The sequence below is a fragment of the Lissotriton vulgaris genome, chromosome 4_1 (genome assembly GCF_964263255.1).
Source record: "Lissotriton vulgaris chromosome 4_1, aLisVul1.2, whole genome shotgun sequence".
NCBI classification, from domain to species: Eukaryota; Metazoa; Chordata; class Amphibia; order Caudata; family Salamandridae; genus Lissotriton; species Lissotriton vulgaris.
The window spans coordinates 1,061,758,663-1,061,780,332 of NC_141691.1; the positions used below are offsets into that span (position 1 = coordinate 1,061,758,663).

The following is a 21,670-nucleotide window of genomic DNA, read 5'->3' on the forward strand; positions in this document are numbered from 1 at the left end:
TTACCCCATTGTGGGCCACAACATAATTCATAGAAATTGAAGTGCTCTTTTGCAGGTATATTATAATCCCAATGCACATAGTGGCACTAGAAATTCAGATACTGAATAATTTAGATGTTATCTTTGTGTTAGATCACTCTATGCATATAGTGTTCGGTTTAGGGTGGCAATTTAGAGGATTAATACATTACCGCATTCAAAGAAAACACATGGTAACTGCTACATTCCACAAACAGTGACAAAGTGCAGCAGTTGAAGAAAAAGAAAATATTTTTACCAGAGCACACTTACCTTTCTGTTACCTGAAGCTGTAACATCTGATTAAAGAAAACTTGGAAAACAATTAGTTGATAACATTTTCTTTTAGAAAAAAATACAACTACATATACACAATACAAAGCAAAAGCAAGCATGATGAAAGTACCTTTGATTATCACAGCAATGCAGGGTTTCAAATTTCACCTATTCTAATGTCTGAAATGGTCAAAACACTTCCATAAATATTTAACATTAAAGATTATAGTTTTCTAGTTCAGATTAGGATCAGCTTTCTCTGTTGCATTTTCTAAGACTGCATTTCTTATGAGTCAGCTTCAAAATAACTCTTAGTGAAGAATAACTCTCAGTAACATGATTTACCACAAAACAGTCCCATAATTAGCTCAACGTTCAGTTTTGTTAATTTTCACTCATAATTATTAGGCAACCCTTACCTCATCACACAGCCAACCTACTAGCCAAACCATTATCACAAACACTCCCTGCTACATTAAATTTCTCTCAACCTATCATTATCTATTTCGATTGCGTATCCACTCTACCCCCATTGTCTGTGGACACTTATAAGCACGTCCACAGAAATTCAATTTAGCATTGTTATCTGCCTTAAAATAAAAATAAACTAATTAGAACAAAGTTCCACTTCATAAAAAAAAGACAATATGTTTACCTGAGCTACAGGCATAAGATGCCATACTTGAAAGGTAAGATTAAGCCTACATCTTTTCCAATGAAACAACAGTATATAATAGGATATGGTACAGACAAAATACACCCATACTGAAAATAAGGCGCTGACCCGACTGATCTGACAAAATTTCGACCAGTCACAAACATCCCTTTTATAGCGAAATTACTGGAGGAATGTGTACGCAATCAACTGTGCCAACACATTAATACCTTTAACCTACTCAACAAGTTATAATCGAGTTTTAGACCAGGTCCAAGTACAGAAACAGCCATTACACATCATCAATGACACACTCAAAATCCTGGACCAAAATAACACCTGGCTACTCAACCTCCACGATCTTTCCTCTGCATTCGACAATGTCAACCACAACAAACTCCTGCAACTGCTTGAAAGTAGAATGGGGCTATCTGGAAACATCCCAAGATAGTTCACCTCCAATTTACGAAACCTTCAAATTAGGAAGCTCGTTCTCCAGACTGACTGGGAGTCCCAAAAGGCTACATTGTCCTACTAACACTCTTCAAAATGTACATGGAGCCGCTACCACATGTACACTGATGATACTCAGATTTACCTAGAAATATTCTCCCAAGAAGACATTATACATCTCAATGATATACTGTAGCTAACCCAATTATGGCTAGTGTTCACCTCAGGCCAGATTTTCTAAAGACTGAACTCCTACTCTTCTCTCCCCCTCACAGCTCCCTTCTCCTACAAAAAAGGCACATTCACCTGGATGCGCTGGGCTGCAATCAAATAATCGTTGAATCCACAAAATGGCATAACTCTCTTGGCATAACAATCAAGAAAAATCTCAACATGCAAGCTCACATTAGCACATTCACGTGAAGTGCACTCCTACAGGAGGGAGGAGCCAAGATGGCGACCTGAACGGACGCTTCGATTCCCGGCTCCGCAAGCCTGTGCATTCCGCACCGACATCCTGCCTTCTAATCCGTGACTGAGCCGCAGCGGAATGATGCTACGATCGCACTGACATATTCAGTGTTCCTCCGAGGTCCCTACCTGCCGGATTCCGGGAGATATCGTCGTGCCAGTTGGACGGTCTCCATCTCCCTGGCTCTGAGACCCGCGTCGCTCCCCGCCGCCGTAGACCACCGGACCGGCCACAGTCCGCTGAACCCGGGGTGCGCGGATGCCTTGTTCCACGCCGCCGTCGCAGGGGGAGTCCGACGGATCCCTTTTGTAGCGCCCGGGCGCCTCGCTCTGTGAGTTCGGCTCACAGAGGAGAAGTGGTTGCCCGCAGCGGTCATTCCCCTGAGCGGCGCTGTGGCTGCCCTGAGCCGCCCATTGTGTGGGTCGCCCCTGCCTTGTAACATAACGGCAATGGCCTCTCCTGTGCATCGATCCATTGTCGTGTGTCATGCCTGCCTGGATTTCAACCCTTCGGTACTGAGCTCGCCCCCTTCTCTTTGTGCACCTCCCGACGAGGAAGAAATGGCGGCTGTCTCCTTTGAAATGACGAGTGTTATCTCGCCTCGCAACAGTATCTCCCTGTCTGATAGCGGGCTGGGGGCTACACTTTATGGACCATCTTGGACTGCAGAGCTACTGTGCCCGCAGCCGGAGCCGACCTGCGGGGACATTTTGGCTGCACTTGCCGAGCTCAAGACTGAATGGTGTGCATTCTCCTGTGAGATGGGCGAACGGCTGGATGACGCAGTACATATGTCGGAACGGGCGAGACCGGCCAGTTCCCAGCGCTGCACCGATTTGCCTTTGTCAGTCGCTGAGGGGGACATCGGATTGCCGAGTGAGGACAGGGAGGTGAGGATTATCTCTCGCTGCCGCGAAGCCCGTGGATGGCCGCCCGGCAGCTCTAATGGCGCTACAATGTTTCAGTTTTTGACGAGGATTGAGACTTTGTCTGTGGGGATGTTGTTGTTTCCCCAACCTCCGTCCTTGCTGACACTGTATCCCCTTGAATCTGCCGCCTCGCAAGTACTTTTCTCCCTGCGTTGGAATGGTTATTATCTTGTGTGTCTTGCGGTGCTCCTCCTGCTTGCTTGCGGCTCGGCTGATGACTGGAGACGTCCATTTTGTCCCCACCTCCCTCTTCTTCATCGATGGTGGCCATTTTGTTCTCCGGCTTTGTTTGGATCGGGCCCTCCTCGGATGCCATGTCTAAAGGGATTGTCACGTTCTGGCCAGGGCTGAGGTACTCCTTCTTATGACCTGGGACTGATAGGCTGGCGGGGACTTGGTCTGGAACACTTCTAATTTACGTTGGACTGTGCGAACCGGAATGTCTCGCCCCATTTAATACTGTGATCGAGGTTTGCCACTGTTTATCTTGTTTATGGGGTGGAGGTAGATTGCATGGCGGGATAGACCGGGAATAATTGAATTTGGCCCTCCTCCGGCTTTATAGGATGTTCTTCTTCTTTCTTTCTTTCCTATTTCTTGCTTCTATATTTCGGGTACTCTAATGGGCGACAGACACACTGCAAGGGGGGGGGTAGGCCGTAGCCTCTGCATGCATGTAGGGTGGGGGGATTTATATGTCCGGTTTTTGTTTCTATGGGCCTTATTTTTCCTTTCTTTAACTTTTTCTTGTCTTATTCCTGTCTTTGGGCTATAGTTAGGTTTGAAGCTGGGTGGGTTCGTGTCGGCATTCGACGTATTGTTTGATTAATTATCCTGTTGTAAACTCCGCGTTGCCGCTAATTTGATTCCGACTTTCCCTTTGTCTCATGGAACTCACCTGTTGATCGCTGCATACCTGTGTTGTAGTGGGACTGACTGGACTATGGCTCTCCTTGATCTCAATTTTTGTAAATGCCTTTTAAAACCTAAAATTAACCTTCATTCCTCCTGCATTTCGGTAGTACAGTATGGTCCAGTGTAACTCTAAATGATTGCTATGTAGTATTGCTCTACTGCCGAATTATGTATAACTTGCAACAGTGCTCCAAATTTTTCGCGGCCGGCCAGGTGGTTGTGGGCCCGTATTTGTTTGCTGATTATGCACAATAAAGGTTTCAAAAAATTTTTAAAAAAAAGTGCACTCCTACATCCTACACTCCTGAAGAAATTAAAAACCTTCATAACGGCATCCAACCTCAAAATAGCAAAACAATCCTTGGTTGTATCTAAGCTTGACTATGGAATGCGCCACTGTCAGGAATATACAAATCACGACTCGCACCGCTGACGGCAACCCTCAACACTGCAGCAAGACTGTTAACAGGATTTAGGTGCTTTGACCATATCAAACCATCTCCAAAGTACCTACATTGGCTTCCAGTCAATCCTCAAGATAGCCTGCCTTACGCACAAAGCCCTACACTATGGTACACCTGAGTACCTAGCCTCCTATCTTACTTTATCAGGTGGTAGTCTCTCTCTTAGAACCGGGAGGTCCCTCCTTGAACCAATGAGTTAGAAAATCACTAACACAAGCTAGTGCTTCCTCCAGTTTGGCCCCTAAAATATGGAACTCTCTACTACTGGAGACACGGCTGGATTCAACAAGAGGGTTTTCAAAAAGGAGGTCAAAAAGATGTTATTAAATAGATGCCCCTGGGCTGGATTGACCTTGAGTCAGCAATGAATCTAGACTGCAACACTTTGGTTCTCTATACCACAAGTCTGCAATGTCATCACAGATGAACGATGATCAGAACAGGAGGACAATGATCCTAGTGGTGCTGATTCAACATACTCCCCTTTAGGTGATGGCAGATCAAGTTATGTTCCACATCAATAAGATACTCCTATTGTTTATGTAAGATGTATGTAACGGTAACTGCCTTTGCTTTGTACAGCGCTCTGATACCTTTGGGACTTACTCATGCTTGGAAGCAAAACCGGGGCTATCAAGTGACAAATACAGACAAACAGAGGTGGGTGGGTTCTAGGGCTCGCAAAATCCAGGGAATTAGTATATTGCAGCCCAGATTAGAACCACATTGGAACGGTTTCTTGGAACCACTGAAAAATACTGAACACATATGGAATCCGTACTGATTAGTAGGTCTGTCTAGGATTTATTTTACCTTCCAACATGCCAACCATTCAAATGTATTGATCCACTTTTATGACATTTGTGATAAATTCATATTAAATACTTAAATACAAATGTAATATCCTTCTAGCACCATTTTTCCTAATACATCACAATTCATTGTATGCAGAGGGCTGTCTTAATGGAAGAAGGATGACTAGAGGTCTCCCATGGTCTTTTTTTATTGGAGAATGATGAAGTCCTTCGGCACCTGCAAAAACGATTTCTCTCTAAATAACCTGGAAGGTAAGAAGGCCCACAACTCAGCCACTAGGCCATTCCCATCCAACACGAGGGAAGCAGGATCCAGAAAATCAACACTATTTGAAAAGTTATTCAAGCCACATGGATACACAAAGGAACTTATCTCCAATATATACATCACAGTTCTTCAACTAGTTAGTTGACCTTACATCAAATGGAGGGTAAGTGCACTTGGAAAGTACACAGATTTAATAGAAAGGCACAAATTTTGATTTGATTAGTTTCTTAATTATATGATAATGTCATCTTTTAAAAGACTGTAGGGTCCCATTCATGAACACTGAGCTTGAAATAAAGTAAAAGAAGGAAAACAAAATTGAAAAGGATATCATCACATTTCTGCTGATATTTTGTAAGCAAATGGCTGTAAGGAAAAGAAAAGCAAACAATTACTATGCAAGATAGTAAAACAATTTTATCTGACCTTTGCACCACAGATTTAAAAGAAACAGGACACACAAACAAAGTTAAATGCCTTAACTTTCTGCAAATTTTGTGCCCATCAAACAGTACCAATATTAATTGCAAATCTAAAAAAGCCTTTTCTATTTAGTAAAATGTTACTATAATGACAGTATTGCCATTGCGGACTATTAATCTGCATACATCTAGTCAGTATGCCCCACTCTTGTCAACTGCCTTGAGGACACTGCCCTTAGCATGTTATGATGCCTTATTTTAAGTGCATTATAGCCGGCTAAGAAGTCTCAGATTAAGGAATTCATTGAGGCAGCAATTTTCTGAAATATGGAGCATAACAAAAGATTTTTGAATGCCTTGTCCCAACGTACAGGCACATAAATTTAGATCCTGGAGCAGATATATTTGTCAGACATGAATGTAGCATTCTTGAAAAGGGGTACTAAGATTGCATGTTTGAGAATCGCGGAACATAAGGATAAGTTACTTACCTGTAATCCTAGTTCTCTTCCAGGGGTATCCTCATCAAAGTCATAAGCACTGAATATTCCCGCCCATGTGCGGGACCCCGGAAACAATATAAAAATATATATGTATAAAACACATATATCTCGCTCCACATATATGTATGTACATATATCATTTTTCTCACATCAATGCAGCTCCAAAACTGAGGCTAAACAATGTAAACACATATACATGAACTGCAATTAGTAAGGAATCAAAAAACACATTAGGTCAAAAGACCCTTGAACTTTGTGTTTTAATGAGTCAAACCACTCATAAATCCTGAAAATTGCTTATAAATATACATTGTTAGCCCTCAGGCTGCATTGCAAAACAATATCATAGAAAATGAAACCATTTTCACAATAACTGGCACTGTGCCTTTAAGGCAGCCCTGACCCCAGGCTTCCCATCATGCCTCAGGGGTGACAGCTAGGTCAGTTGTTCTTTGCATAACCCTGAAGACAGGGCTCACCACAAGATTGAAAACAAAACAGTACCCAATCTCATTTACCTGGGGAGGCGGGTGGGTTGCTTATGACTTTGATGAGGATACCCCTGGAAGAGAACTAGGATTACAGGTAAGTAACTTATCCTTCTCTTCCAGGGGATCCTCATCAATAGTCATAAGCACTGAATAGAATAGCAAGCCCATCAACCACCTGCAGGTAAATGAGAAGTACATGACCCAACCAATCATAACAGCCAAAAGAAAACTCTAGCTGTTAAACAGATTCCTCAGGGAGGCCTGGCCCACCTGGGTATCTGCTCTCGTGTCAGAATCTAGACAGTAATGTCTGGTAAATGTATGGACAGACCTCCAGGTCGCCGCTTTACAAATCTCAGACATGGGCACATCCTGCAGGTAAGCCGCCGTGGCTGCTCTACCTCTAGTAGAATGCGCCTTAGGGGAACCCCCTAAAGTCTTCCTTGCCAATTGGTAAGCAAGCTTGATACACAAAACGATCCACCTGGAGATAGAACGTTTCGAAGCTGCATGACCAGTCCTGATCGAACCGTAGTTAACAAACAATTGATCAGACTGTCGAATAGACTTGGACCTGTCCAGATAGAACTTTAAAACCCTTTTCAGGTCCAGAGAGTGTAACGCCCTCTCAGCTGGAGTAGAGGGATTAGGAAAGAAAGTGGGTAAAGAGATAGACTGATTGACATGAAAATCAGACACCACTTTAGGCAGGAAAGAAGGATGCGTTCTAAGCACCACTCTGTTTAGATGAAAAACCGTATACGGTTCTTTAGTACATAGGGCCTGAATTTCGCTCACCCTACGGGCTGACGTAATCGCTATCAAAAAAGCCGCTTTCCAGGATATATGCTGTAAAGAAGCTTTATGAATAGGCTCAAAAGGTGAACCCATCAATTTTGATAGGACTAGGTTCAGCTCCCAAGGCGGAGCAGGAGGCCGAACAGGAGGGTACACTTTCTTTAGACCCTGCAGGAAATCTTTTACTGCAGGAAGCTGAAAAAAAGAAGTTTGTGAAGGTGATCGCCTATAAGCTGTAATAGCGGCTAAATGCACCTTAATGGAGTTAAACTTCAAACCTGCTTTGGTCAGGTACAACAAGTATGGGAGAACTGCTTCTTCCTGACTTTTTATCGGATTGTGACCACTCTGCATGCACCACATATAGAATCTCTTCCACTTGCATGCATACGAATGTCTAGTGGAAGGGCGTCGTGCTTCTTTCAGAATGGCCATGCAGTCCTGTGGCAGCCCTAGGTGTCCGTACTGTATGACCTCAGGAGCCAAGCTGCCAAGTTCACTGACGGAAGGTTGGGATGGTGAATCCTCCCGTTCATCTTCGACAACAGGTCCTGCCTGCATGGAAGCCTCTTGTGAGGAGACACTGATAGGTGAAGTAGGTCTGTGTACCACCATTGTCTCGGCCAGTCGGGTGCAATCAGGATCATCGTTGTGCACGAGTGGTTCAGCTTGCTCACCACCTTCGGGATCAGCGGAAGGGGTGGGAAGGCGTACACAAACTGCCCCGACCAGTCCATTAACAGAGCATTCCCTTTCGTTCCTGGTCGATAGAACCTGGAGGCGAAGCTTGGGCATTTGGTGTTTTCGTCGTCTGCGAAGAGATCTATTGAAGGACGACCCCAAGCTTGGAAAATGTCGTCTAGCACTTCGTCGTTGAGAACCCAGTCTTCTCTGTCTTCGAAGTGCCGACTTAGAGCGTCCGCCCTCACGTTCTGCTCTCCTGGGAGGTGGACTGCCTGAACAGACAACTTGCGAGCTAGAAGCCAATGCCAAATGCGCTGAGCTTCCAGAGACAGAGTCCTTGAGCGTGTTCCTCCCTGCTTGTTTAAATAGTACATCGTGGTGGTGTTGTCCGTCTGTACTAGAATCATTTTCTCTTGAAGCGAGGGAAGGAACGCTTTGAGAGCCAGGTGAACCGCTCTCAACTCCAGCAAGTTGATATGATAAGTGCTTTCCTTGGGAGACCACAGACCCTGCACTTGTAGGGGTCCCATGTGCGCTCCCCATCCCTGCAATGATGCATCTGTGATGATCGTTTGAGTAGGAGGAGGTTGATGGAAGAGAACTCCCACCTGCATGTTCTGTCTCTTTGTCCACCACTGGAGGGAAGATTGAGCTACCTCCGACAAAGTGATCCGATCGTCCCATCGATCTGAGTGTTGGTCCCATTTGTCCTCCAGATCCTGCTGAAGAGGACGCATCCGAAGTCTGGCGTTCAGTACTAGGAAAATGCAGGAAGCCATCGACCCCAAGAGCGAGGCTATCTTCCGCACCTTCTGGGTCCTGTGGAGAAGAACTTGCTGGCACTTGAGAGCTATCGAAAACTGTCTCTCCTCCGAAGGAAACACTTTTCCTACTTCGGAGTCTAGCAGAGCTCCTAGGAAGTGGATCCTCTGAGTCGGTTGTGAGACAGACTTGTTGAAATTGACATGCAGGCCTAGACGTTGACAAAGTTCTATGCATGTCTTGAATTGATTCCTTACATTGCTTGGAGTTGGACCTTTCAACAGCCAATCGTCTAAGTATGGGTATACGAAGACTCCCCTGCGGCGTAGAGCTGCCGCCACCACTGCGACACACTTGGTGAACACTCTGGGAGCCGACTTCAACCCAAACGGGAGGACTTTGAACTGGTAGTGAGAGGTCCCTACCCGGAACCGAAGTAATCTTCTGTGATCTTGCCGTATTGGAATATGGAAGTACGCATCTTGAAGGTCCATCGAACACATCCAATCCCCCTGCCTGAGATGTGGATATATCTGATGAAGCGCCAACATGCGAAACTTTTCTTTTCGTACATGCAGATTGAGTGTTCTCAAGTCCAGAATGGGCCTGTATTCTTCCTTCTGGCCCTTTTTTCTGACCAGAAAATACCTCGAGTACACTCCTTTCCCTCTCTGTGACATCGGAACTCTCTCGATGGCTTCTTTCTCGAGGAGTGTAGCTACTTCTGCTTTTAACCTTTGTAGCTGGTGACTTGATGTTGACATCGGGGAGACGTGAGGAGGTAGACGATGGAAACGAAGACAGTATCCATTCTGCAGCGTAGACAACACCCATTGATCTTTGGTGATGGACTGCCACTCTTTTCTGTGATGCGCAATGCTTCCCCCCACTGGAGTGGGTAACGGCGCTGGGGGAAGTGAAAACTCATTGCTTCTGCTGCGCTTTATTGAAGTTGTTGCCTTGGCGCTGGTTTCCATTTCCCTTGGAATTGCCCTTGCCTTTGTACTGTGTCTTCTGTTGGCCTTGTTGGTTCTGGCCTTTCTGCCATTGAGGGGTTTGAACCCCCTGCTTCGAATAACCCTTGGTGTTCGAACGGAATTTCTTCTTAAATTCCTTTTTCTTCTCGAGTCCCACCGCTTTGAGGGTGTCTAACTCGGTCTTCATCCGCTGCATTTCTTCATCCGCACTCGCTCCAAAGAGAGATGTGCCCGAAAAAGGAAGGTTCAGGATTCTTGCTTGAGCCTCCGGTTTTAATGCTGTGAGGCGTAACCAAGATGTTCTTCTTGCTGTTACTCCGTGCACATAGCCATGTGCCGCCAGAGTTGCCCCATCTGCTGCTGAACCTATAATTTGGTTGGAGACTTGACTGCCCTCCATCAGAACCTCCTCAAAGTCCTTTCTGTCTTCTTCAGGGAGCTTTGCGGTAAATTTCTGAAGAGAGTCCCACAGAGACCTGTCATACCTGCCGAGCAGTGCCTCCGCGTTAGAAACCTTGAGGAAGGATGCTGAGGTGTTACACACCCTTCTCCCCCATGAGTCCTGCACCTTGCTGTCCTTATCCGGAGGAACCGTGGATGAGGAAGCCACTGCATTGGATTTCCTTGCCGCCGTAATGATCACTGAATCTGGCGGGGGATCAGCTTTGAGGAACAGAGGATCCTCTTCCGGAGGACGATACTTTTTGAGAATCCTCGCTGGAACGGACTTCACCGTTGCCGGAGTGAGGAAGACTTCATTCACATGATCCATTATACCCGGAACCAGCGGCAACAACGGTTTGGGTGCTGATCTGTGTTGCAGGGTTTCGAAAATGACAGTCGTCTTGACTTGTGGAGCTGTCATCGGCACTCCCAGTTTCAAGGCTCCCCTGCCCAAGATATCTTGGAATGAGAAGATATCCTCAGTTGGAGACACTCTTGAGCGTGGACTGTTTGTAAGAGTCGGGGAGTAATCCCTGTGCGATCGTGTTCTCGACGAACTTGAAGAACTACTTGCCCTCCTGGACCTAGTTCTTCTGCTAGAACACGTCTTGGAACGAGATCTTTCTCTGTGACGAGAATGACTCCTGCTTGAGTGTCTAGAACGAGACCTTTCTCTGCGGGGAAGAGGTTGGTCTCGATATCTTTTTAGGCGCTCTGCCGTCTCCTTGTCCTTTGCCCAGTGGTGAAGAGGTCTATTCCACCTTGGGGAAAGATGAACCGAAGGAGATTTGTGGACGATATCCCTCTCAGGTGTACGCGACCGTAGAGGTCGTTCCGTTCGATCTTGTTGCGATCTTGCAGGTGATTCGGACCTCCCCCTGTTAGATGCGCCGCTTCGTCCATTCGAGGATCTCCGAGATGATGATGATGATGAGGAAAGGCTCACCAGAGATCCAGAAGGAGATCTTGAGCGAGATCTTTCTTCTGCAAGTCTCCGTCTCTTGGCGGGGGGATCCTGCACTGGAGATTGTCCCACCTCCGCAGCCGATGCTGAACCTGGAGAACCCAACTGTGGCTCCAGGGCCTGAGTTTGTACATGGCATGAGTCGCTTTCCTTGTCTCAAACCACCTCCTTTGATTTTGTAGGAGTAACGTTCTTTGTTTGTGAAGAACTTCTCTCCCTAGATCTTTGCTGATCCCTCGGCGGTGGTTGTATCGACGCCGAGCGCCGAGCAGGAAGCCGCTCCCTCGACGTCGACCGTGATTTCCCCGTCGACCTCGGGTGGCGATGGCTGTCCTTTGACGTCGAAGGCTGTCTGCTCGACGTCGATGGAGGCTGTTTCGACGCCGATCGCCGTTGATTTGACGGCGACTGGGCGTGCCTCGACTCCGAATGCCGCTCCGACGTCGAACGCTCTCGTCCAGGCGTCGACGTTGGCCGCATCGACGTCGACCGATGATGTGTCGACAGAGGCTCCCTCGACGTCGAACGACCATGGCTAGTCGTCGACGGAGGATGGCTCGACGCCGAACGTCGATGGACCGACGTCGACGGAGAATGCCTCGACGTCACAGCATGACGATGCTGTTTCGACGTCATACGGCTCGCCGTCGAGCTCTTCCGCTGCGACGGCGACCTGTCCCTCGACGCTGACTGAAGCGGAGGTACCTTCGATGTAGACGCTGAAGACATCTTCTTCGTCGCCGTCGACTGCTTCTCCAACGCCGATCCCGACGTCGAATGCGAACCAGTCGGGGCTCCTCTCGACGTCGACCGCGTCTTCCGACTTTTCTGCTTCTTGGGAGATCTTCCTCTCTCAGAAAGCCCATAAGCTCTAATCCTCTCTCGATCCTTCAGAGTCCTGGAAGATAAAACCTGGCAGTGTTCACAGGTTTTAGAGGAATGAGAGTCTGGTAAACACAGGATACAGACTGAATGAGAGTCAGTCTTTGCCTTTTTCCTTCCACATGAAGGACAGTTGTTGAAGAGAGAAGGCATTTTTTTTTACAGGAAAAATACCTTTTTTTAAGCACAAAAAGTGTTCAAACAGCACTCTATGTCTAAAAGACGTCGAGTGAAGCCAAAAAATCTAGTAAAAGCTAAGTATTTTCTTGACAGAAAGTCAAAAGAAAGGGAGCTGTTTCACCAGGGTCCTGACTGAAGGAGCCGGAAAGAACAACTGACCTAACTGTCACCCCTGAGGCATGATGGGAAGCCTGGGGTCAGGGCTGGCTTAAAGGCACAGTGCCAGTTATTGTGAAAATGGTTTCATTTTCTATGATATTGTTTTGCAATGCAGCCTGAGGGCTAACAATGTATATTTATAAGCAATTTTCAGGATTTATGAGTGGTTTGACTCATTAAAACACAAAGTTCAAGGGTCTTTTGACCTAATGTGTTTTTTGATTCCTTACTAATTGCAGTTCATGTATATGTGTTTACATTGTTTAGCCTCAGTTTTGGAGCTGCATTGATGTGAGAAAAATGATATATGTACATACATATATGTGGAGCGAGATATATGTGTTTTATACATATATATTTTTATATTGTTTCCGGGGTCCCGCACATGGGCGGGAATATTCAGTGCTTATGACTATTGATGAGGATCCCCTGGAAGAGAATCCAGCTTTTTAAAGACTAACATATTATATATTAGTAAGTAGTGCAGCAAAGGTCTGTTAGCCACAACGGCTTTTGTGGGAAAGATGCTACTGGCCGAGTTGTTTCAGGGATTGCTAAGTATTTCCTTGATGGCAGTTTTGGTCATGGGTTTTGAAAAAAATTAAGTCAAGAAAAAGATTTTTTTTTGCTGTTTAATGGGTATTTGAGGAAAGCTTTGCTAAACTACAGAATTCTTCTCTAGCTTTTTCACTTTCTTGAGGAAGACAGCTTGTGGGATTCATTCAGTTTAAAAACTATTTCAGAAGTACATTTTTAATGATAGTACCAAAAAGATGACCGACTTGATTTACCACGTGTCCAGTGGATGGGTTCAAAAATATAGTTGTTTTGGGAAATATAATCTCCATCATCAGACAAATTATATTTTGTCTTATCAGTGATAAATGTCCAAGATATAAGGCCAGCTGAATCTTTCCTATGTTATATACTTACTAAACCAGGTTCTGCATTGTTATAGTTGATATGGCATTTAATATAACATTAGAAGTTAAAGCAAGACATACTTACTCAGTCTCTATTATCTTTTGCTTGAGGGCAACAAATGCACCGACATATTCATTCAGATTCTGTTGAACAACAACAAAGATTTTTGTTTATTATTATTTTCTTTACCGATTAATAATTATTAAGATGATAAAGCTATATGAATTAGTGTCTTTACGCAACAAGAATATTCTAGTATGCCTACAAGTGTGTCCAGAACCATAAACCGCTGATGATCCCTTCAGGCAGAGAATTTTGGGAGGGATGGCAATCTGGCTCAAAAATAAATCATTCTCCATCATAATTTACAAAAAAGCTGTGCCACATAATTTATAGCTGCAAAAAGAACAATTTATGGACAGAATGCAGAACAATGTCATACATTCACCCCAGTACAGAGATCTGGGCCTAAATCCATAGTTTTTTGCTCACAATGCCATTACTGTTTAGACCCAGCCATATGCAAATCAGTCTTGACCCTGCGCCCAATGGGAACAGTCCAGCCCGAACTGCCAGGAAAGGCCCTCCCTGGACTGGAAACAAGCATCCTAGAACCAGTTTCCGGCTTTCAGCCCTCATCAGCCAGGATAGCTTGATGCCAGTGGCAGTGGCATGGAGAGCACGGGATCCACGTCTGGGCATACCCATCCCACTCGGGGTGACAGATGCAAAAACAATTGATGGACAGAATGCATAACAATGTCATACATTCACCCCAGTACAGAGATCTGGGCCCAAATCAATTGTATTTTGCTCACCATCCCATTCCAGTTTGGACCCAGGCATATGCAAATCAGTCTTGACCCTGCGTCCAATGGGAGCAGTCCAGCCCAAACTGCCAGGAAAGGTCCTCCCTGGACTGGAAACAAGCATCCTAGGACAGGTAACCCCGAAACCGGTCTTAGGATGCTTGTTTCCGGTCCAGGGAGGACCTGGATTGGCAGTTCAGGCTGGACTATTCCCATGAGGCACAAGGTCAAGACTGATTTGCATATGACCAAGTCTAAACTGGGGTGGCATGGTGAGCAAAAGAATTATGGATTTAACCCAGATCTCTTGACTGGGGGTGAATGTTTTGATTTGGTCTGCATTCCGTCCCTCAATTGTGTGTCTTTTGCTTTCTCGCCCTAAGTGCGCCAGGTATGCCCAGACGTGGGTCCTGGGCTCACTGTGCCACTGGAATCAAGCTATCCTGGCTGAAGAGGGGTGAAACCCTGAAATCTGCCCTAGGATGGTTGTTTCCGGTCCAGGGAGGACCTGGCTTGGCAGTTCGGGTTGGACGGTTTCCATGAGGCACAGGGTTAAGACTGATTTGGATATGGTCTAAACTGGGGTGGCATGGTGAGCAAAAGAAGGATGGATTTAACCCAGATCTCTTGACTGGGGGTGAATGTTTTGATTTGTTCTGCATTCCATCCATCAATTGTGTGTCTTTAACAAAATGTATAGCGTCACAAAAGTTAAAGGAGGAAAGTTTAAATTCAAACAAATGTTTTTGAAATAGAAAAATTATCATAGTTTGATAATATGGACATAATTGCTGATTAAGTCTTAACTTTGGGCAATTATAGGGCCTAACTTGTATGCAGCAGTCAACATCAAGCAAATATGATAAAACCCGATTGGGTTTGTTAAGTAGTCAGTCTTTGTGCCCCACTTGGAGGAGTGGATGGGAGGTCAGGGAGGAAGGTTGATCTATTCTCAATCTACCCACAAGATGAGAAAATACACTTGACAGCAGAGCTTTTTTTGTAAGGAATGCTATGGGGCCAGACCATCCTGACATATGGCTATATAGTCTCCACTCCAGTGGCACAGTGTATTTGCCCCTCACAGGAAGTGGAGGAGATTGATTGGTGGAGGAGAGAGAGACCGGGAGAAATTCCCTACATGTAATAAATCTATGTAAAAGTAACTCTTGTTTTCCAAGGAGGAGAGTAGTATATGTGTCCAGGGTAGGCTGGCAATCAGACAACCCTAAAAACCACAGGATTCATTCACCACACCATCAAAAACTACCCTGCGTCCCTACTCGTCAGAAACCCCTTGAGGTGGTACACCAACCCCCTCCTACAGGAATTTAGGGTCTGATTGAGGGGAAGGGAGGTGGTGAGGGTGGTAGTGAGGATGGTGGTGCGGAGGGTGGTAGAGATGAGGTGATGGGCGGTGATGGTAAAGGTGGTGGTAGGATGGCGGTAGAGGTGCTAGGATTCTAGTGGTTATGGTAATGGTTAGGGGTGATGATTAGGTTAGTGGTAAAGGTAGGGTAGCGTGGTTAGGGTTGGGGTGCTTATGGTTGGGTTGAGTTGGCAATAGGATGGGTAGTGGCAGTGTTAGGGTCGTGGGGCTTGTAGTGGTTAGGGTTTGTAGTGGTTGGGGCAGCGGTGATTAGGATGAAAGTGGTGCTGGTTAGGGTGATGGTGGTTAGGGTGAAGGTGGTGGTGGTGGTGGTTAGGGTGAAGGTGGTGGTTAGGGTGCATGTGGTTTGGGAGGTGATTTCTGTGGCTATGGTTTTGGGGTGGTGGGGGTGGTGGAGATGGTGGCAGGGTGTTGGTGGTATTAGGGCCATGGTGGGTAGGGGAGCAGTGTTTAGGGCGAGGGTAGTGATGACAACGGTGGTGGTTAAGGAGGTGGTGGTGGGTATAAGCAACTATAAGGAGGTGGTGGTGGGTTGGGTTGTGGTGATTAGGGTGGTAAATATGGTAAGAAAGGGCGGCAACAGAGTGGTCATGGGGCTGATGGGGGTAGGGTGGTATGGGTGGGGTGGTGGTGGTTGTAGGGTAGTGGTCGTAGTGTGGTGTGGTGGTGGTAGCATGATGGTGGTAGCTGGTGGAGGTAGGGTGTGGTTGGATGTTGGAGGTAGGGTGTGGTTGGATGTTGGTGGTAGCGTGGGGGAACCACTCCCAACCACCCATGACATAGGAAGGGAACAGGTAAACAAGAAAAAACAGGGACACAGGAGAAGAAGCAAGGGAAAAAAAGTATCTCAATCCCAGCACGATCAGGGAAAGACACTAATCAGAAAGAAGCAATCAGTACTTGGTCTAGGGATGGGAAAAACAAACAAAGAGAAAGTGAAACTGGCAGCTGACCAAACAGGAGCCAGCAAAATGAGACTAGCAATTAAGCCAAAGAATGATAAGCAATGGGCAGACTCATAGCCCCTTTTAGTTAACAAAATTTTCTGAAAGCAACAGTGTATGCACTGTCTGAGGGGAGACCTACAAAAGAAGTGTCTGAAAAGTAAGCAGTGGAAGGTCACAAGTAATGATGCAATGCTCCAGGGGAGGGCCAATCACAAGAGGAGGAAGGAAAGCCTAGACAATCAGTCCTCGAAGCAGGATTAATTGCTTTTGTAGGTTGCTTTATTAAAAGCATGCTATGCAATGTGATGAAGACTAAGTTTTCTTAATCCCACAGCCCTGCAATTAAAATGTACAAGGCAATCAAATATGAAGTTTATGTAAATGTGAATATGCCCAGCGGGCCCTCACCCCAAGGTTTACATGAACATTCTACCACAGAGTTTCTTCTCAACGTTCACACATTGATTTCCATAGATGACGTTGATAGATAGCTGTGGACATGTAAATGTTCCTTAACGTTTTATAGATGACTTAGCTCGAGGTTAAACAAACTGAAACATAGGCCAGAACTTTCCATGAAAACAAAAAAAAATTAGGAGGTGAAAATGATTGTGAAACAATGAAGACATTTTAAAGGAATTAGAAGCCATGTTGGGTGAAGGGCCATGTTGAGGATTGTGATGGGGTGGTGGTAAGGATAGCGGTGGTAGGGTTAGCAGTGCTGAGGGTAGTGTGTGGGGAGGGTGGTGTTAGTATGATAGTTACGGTGGTAGCAGTGGTCAGTGTAGGGTGGTGGTGGTTAGGGTGGGGTGGTGTTGGTTAGGGTGATGGTAGTAGGGTGGTGGGGCTGGTAGCAAATAGGGCAGTGGTGGTTAAGATGGTGGTGGTTAGGGTGAAGGAGGTGGTAAAGAGGGTGATGATGGTAGGGATGGCGTGGTTGCAGGGTGATGGTGGTGGTAGAGTGGTCGTAAGACGGTATGGTGGAGTGGTGGTGATACAGTGATGGCTGTGGTAGTAGGGGTGGTTGAATGGTGGTGTAAGTGGGTGTCGGTATACATACTGACCTATGAAGCGGACAGCGAAACAAGCAATGACAAGAACAAGGGAGAAGCAAAAATAAAAAAGAATCTCAATCCCCACTCTAACAGAAGGACAATAATCAAAAAAAGTTATATGTACTTGGTCTATGGAAGGGAAAGTGAAACTAATACACGCTGACCAAGCAGGAGTCCCCAAATATAAGTGACAGTAAAACTAATGAAGGGCAAGCAATGGAGCACTCCAAGCCCCTTTTAGTTTACAAAATCTGTCGCAAGCTACAGCGCATTCCCCGTCTGAGGGTAGAACCTAAAAAACAATGTCTGAAAAGTAAGCAGTGGAAGGACACAAGTAATAAGGCCATGCTCCAGGGGAGAGACAAATACAAGAAGAGGAAGGAAAACCCAGGCAACCAGTCCTCGAAGCAGGATTAACTGCATTTGAGGGTTGCTTTATTAAAAGTATGCCACGTTTTCTTATTCCCACTACACAGCGAGTAAAATGTACAAGGCAATCTAATATGAAGTTTTTTTCAAATGTGAATCTACCCGTCAAGAATTAGCCCTAGAGTTCCGAGCAACATCCTACCATGGAGTTCATTCTTAACATTCATTCCCATAAGGCTGACAATTCGATAAATAGCTATTGACATTCTAAGTGTTTCTTAATTTTTTATATAAATGAGCTCTACTAAATAACTAGATGCATAGTTACAGGCTAGAACAAGCTCCTCAGGAGTAAACAAATGCAAACACAGACCACAACTTATCATGAACAAAGCAATGAATGATTTAAAAATGATTGTTAATAAAACAAAGTTTCTACAGGAACTGAGAGCCATAGTGAGTTAAAGAGTAGTGGTAATTAGAATAGGGAGGTGGGGATGGTGGTGAGGTAGATGAGGAAGTGGTGATAAGGATGGTGGTGGTAGTTATTGTGGTGGGGTAGGGCCGTGGTGGTTAGGCTGTTGATGGTAGGATAGTGGTGGTTAGGGTAGTGTCAGTGGGTAGGGCAGGGTGGCGGGGTAGTGGTGGGAAGGTGATGGGACTGGTTTTGGTGGTTAGGAAAGTGGTCTCAACACGAGCAGCGGAAGGACACTAATCAAAACGAAGCCATCAGTACTATCTCCCTGATCCATGGAAGGGAGAAATGAACAAATAAAATAAAACGGACACGCGCTCACCAATCAAGAGCCAGCAAATAAGAGCAAAAATAAAGTCAACAACAGTAAGCAACGGCCAAGCTCAAAGCTCTTCCTTTTAATGAATACCATAATGTCTCACAAGCAGCAGAGCGTGTGCTTTCTCAGGCGACACCTAAAAAAGGGGGGAATTCACAACCAGGTCTTTACTTTTCGGAAACTGTGGGTGGTAGGTTTCTCTGTTTGCCGATGGACACAGGTCTAAAAAAAACTTTAGCCATCATAAATCCGAAAAGTGCATGTGTACTAAGTTTAAACTAATCTCCTCACAATTACACTAATGGGATTTTCTAGTCTTGAGCAACAGGCCCCAACTTGGGAGACTGTTTCCATCACTTGCGTGGCAATACACTATATTAGGACATTAGCTATTCTACATAGAATTTTTTTTTAAACTGTCTTCCAACTGTATGTCTGATTTCATGAAAAACTTTTCAAAATGATTTGCCATGCACTAAATGTAGCCCATAGATTGAAATGACACGCGACACCTCTGACCCATACATTTTATGACACATTTTTTAAAAATGCATAGCTTTCCATCATTCTTAATTTCTATTCTTTATCTATTTTATTATCATGTGTTGCATGGCCAACCCACCCCCCCTCCCCCCCCCCAAATAAAGCATTGGTACAGCCAACAGGTTTTGCCTTAGGACCTTTTAAGTGTTTAGCCAGAGCTATTGGCTTTGCCAAGGTGGTTAAGCTATATTGTTGTGCATGTTGAAAGACTATAATAAAGTGTTACAAGCATTTTTGTTACCATATATATAACCAATAAGACATTATGTACAACTGAACGACTATTGAAAAAGGAATTAACATAACAGGGATTGCCGAGCTATACAATTACAAAACAAGCATTTGCAATGCAATAGGTCTCGCATTTGCAAGAGTTTGAGCGATTGGCATTGTAAACTACAATGCCTTTTATTTATGTGTTTTGAAAACCTGCAAGTGGTGCATAAACACACACTTTGTATTTATAGTTGTTGCTTACGAGAAGCAAGGCTGGCACCGACTGTGCCTCTTTACTGTCAGTCTTGCTTCTCGTAAGCAAGGACTATAAGAACAAAGTGCGTGTTTATGTACCGCTTGCAGGTTTTCAAAACACATAAATTAAAGGCATTTTCATTTACAATGCCAATAGCTCAAACTCTTGCAGATGCAAGACCTATTGAATAGCAAATGCTTATATAATATGGGGAATGGTGTTTGCAAACTCCACTCACTTTGCAGTCAGAGAAACAAAAGTAAAGTGAATTATCTGGCAATCTTGCTGATGTACAAATGTGTAAAAAGAAAGGCAGTGGGTTTTAATTTTTATGTAACTCACAAAAAAAATTAAAACACCTGTATAAAAACGGTATACAGTTAGCAGTTAGGAAAGTAAAAATGAAGCACTGTTGTTATTGTAATTCTGAAGTGTGATGGAACAAAGATTTAAATAGGATTAAAACACATCAAGGCACTTTACTTGGTGGTGCATAAACAAATATTCACTGAAACCTACTTTCCACATAATATAATTTGTGTGCAATGTAGTTTTCTCAGTAAAACTGTATGTCTGTGCACATTTAGTGACATTTCAATGGAAAATGTGCTGTCTGTAACTGACAGTGCGCTGCCACACTATGCTTTAGTGTTTGGAGCACGTCCTAATTAATAGATGCCGGTTGGGGCTCTACTTTTTTGTTTCCGGTCACTTTTTTTTAGTACACTAATAGTGAAATTTTGTATTCACTATTAGGGTAATAAAAAATGGACTACACTAAGCTGGAATATGACCCTATCTGGCTTCGAAGGTAAGTAAACAAGCATTTGAAATGCAATAGGTCTCCATTAGGAAAGTTTGAGCTATTGGTATTGTAAAAGACACATTTTTTATTTATGTTTTGTTTTTGAAAATAGCGAAATTAATAGCTTTGTCATTTACAATGCCAATAGTTATAACTTTTGCAAATGTGACACCTTTAGCATTTGTAATGCAATATGTGTTGTATTTACGTGACTTACATGTATTGATATTGCAAATAACAATGGCTTTGAATTTTTATAAATAATTAATACTTAGATAAAAGTTATTGTAATTTATAATGGCAATAGCTTACCCTTTTGTAAGTAACTTTTATGAAGATTATGTTCAGTGTATTTTATTGTGATGAAAATCCAAGAACAGAAGTGAAATATTAACATCTTTGTGTTACATTTGTAATAAAGCTTGAAACATTGAGAGAACATATTTGAAACCGCTGTTGTTGAATGGTTGCACAGATTGATGCTGTGGTGGCGCGGAGTGATGATGTGATGGCGAACGAGTGATGCTGTGGTGTTCAGTGATGCTGTGGTAGCGCATAGTGATGTTGTGGTGCCCCTGAGTGATGCTGTGGTGGTGCTGAGTGATGCTGTATGCTATGCTATGTTTTGTTTTGCTATCCTATGTTTTGTTATGCTATGCAATGTTTTGCTATCCTATGCTTTGATTTATTATGCTATGCTATGTTTTGTTATGCTATGTTTGGTATGCTATGCTTTGTTATGCTATGCTACGTTTTGTTATGATATGCTATGTTTTGTTATGATATGCTATGTTTTGTTATGCTATGTTTTGTTGTGTTTGGTATGCTATGCTTTGCAATTCTGTTTTGCTATGCTATTATATGTTTTGTTTTGCTATGCTAGGTTTTATTAGCTATGCTATGTTGTGTTGTCTTTTTCTATGTTGTGTTGTGTTTTTTTATGTTTTGTTATGCTATATGTTGAGTTGTGTTATGCTATGTTTTGTTTTGCTATCCCATGCTTTGTTTTGTTATGCTATGCTAGGTTTTGT

General features: G+C 44.3%; 1 protein-coding gene across 3 annotated transcripts in view; it reads right to left on the bottom strand.

Moving 5' to 3' along the window:
• ICE1 (interactor of little elongation complex ELL subunit 1) overlaps nucleotides 1-21,670 on the bottom strand; it is an 868,698-nt gene that overhangs the window by 764,735 nt on the left and 82,293 nt on the right. Inside the window, exons 2-4 of one of the 3 annotated variants that reach the window (XM_086965288.1) lie at nucleotides 13,540-13,598; nucleotides 5,596-5,631; nucleotides 292-309 (exon numbers count right to left, since the gene is read on the bottom strand). In XM_086965288.1, coding sequence (XP_086821414.1) covers nucleotides 292-309; nucleotides 5,596-5,631; nucleotides 13,540-13,598 — 113 coding nt within the window. Of the gene's footprint in view, nucleotides 1-291; nucleotides 310-5,579; nucleotides 5,632-13,539; nucleotides 13,599-21,670 lie in introns of all 3 variants that reach the window. The other 2 variants (XM_086965290.1, XM_086965289.1) reach the window with 2 other exon arrangements.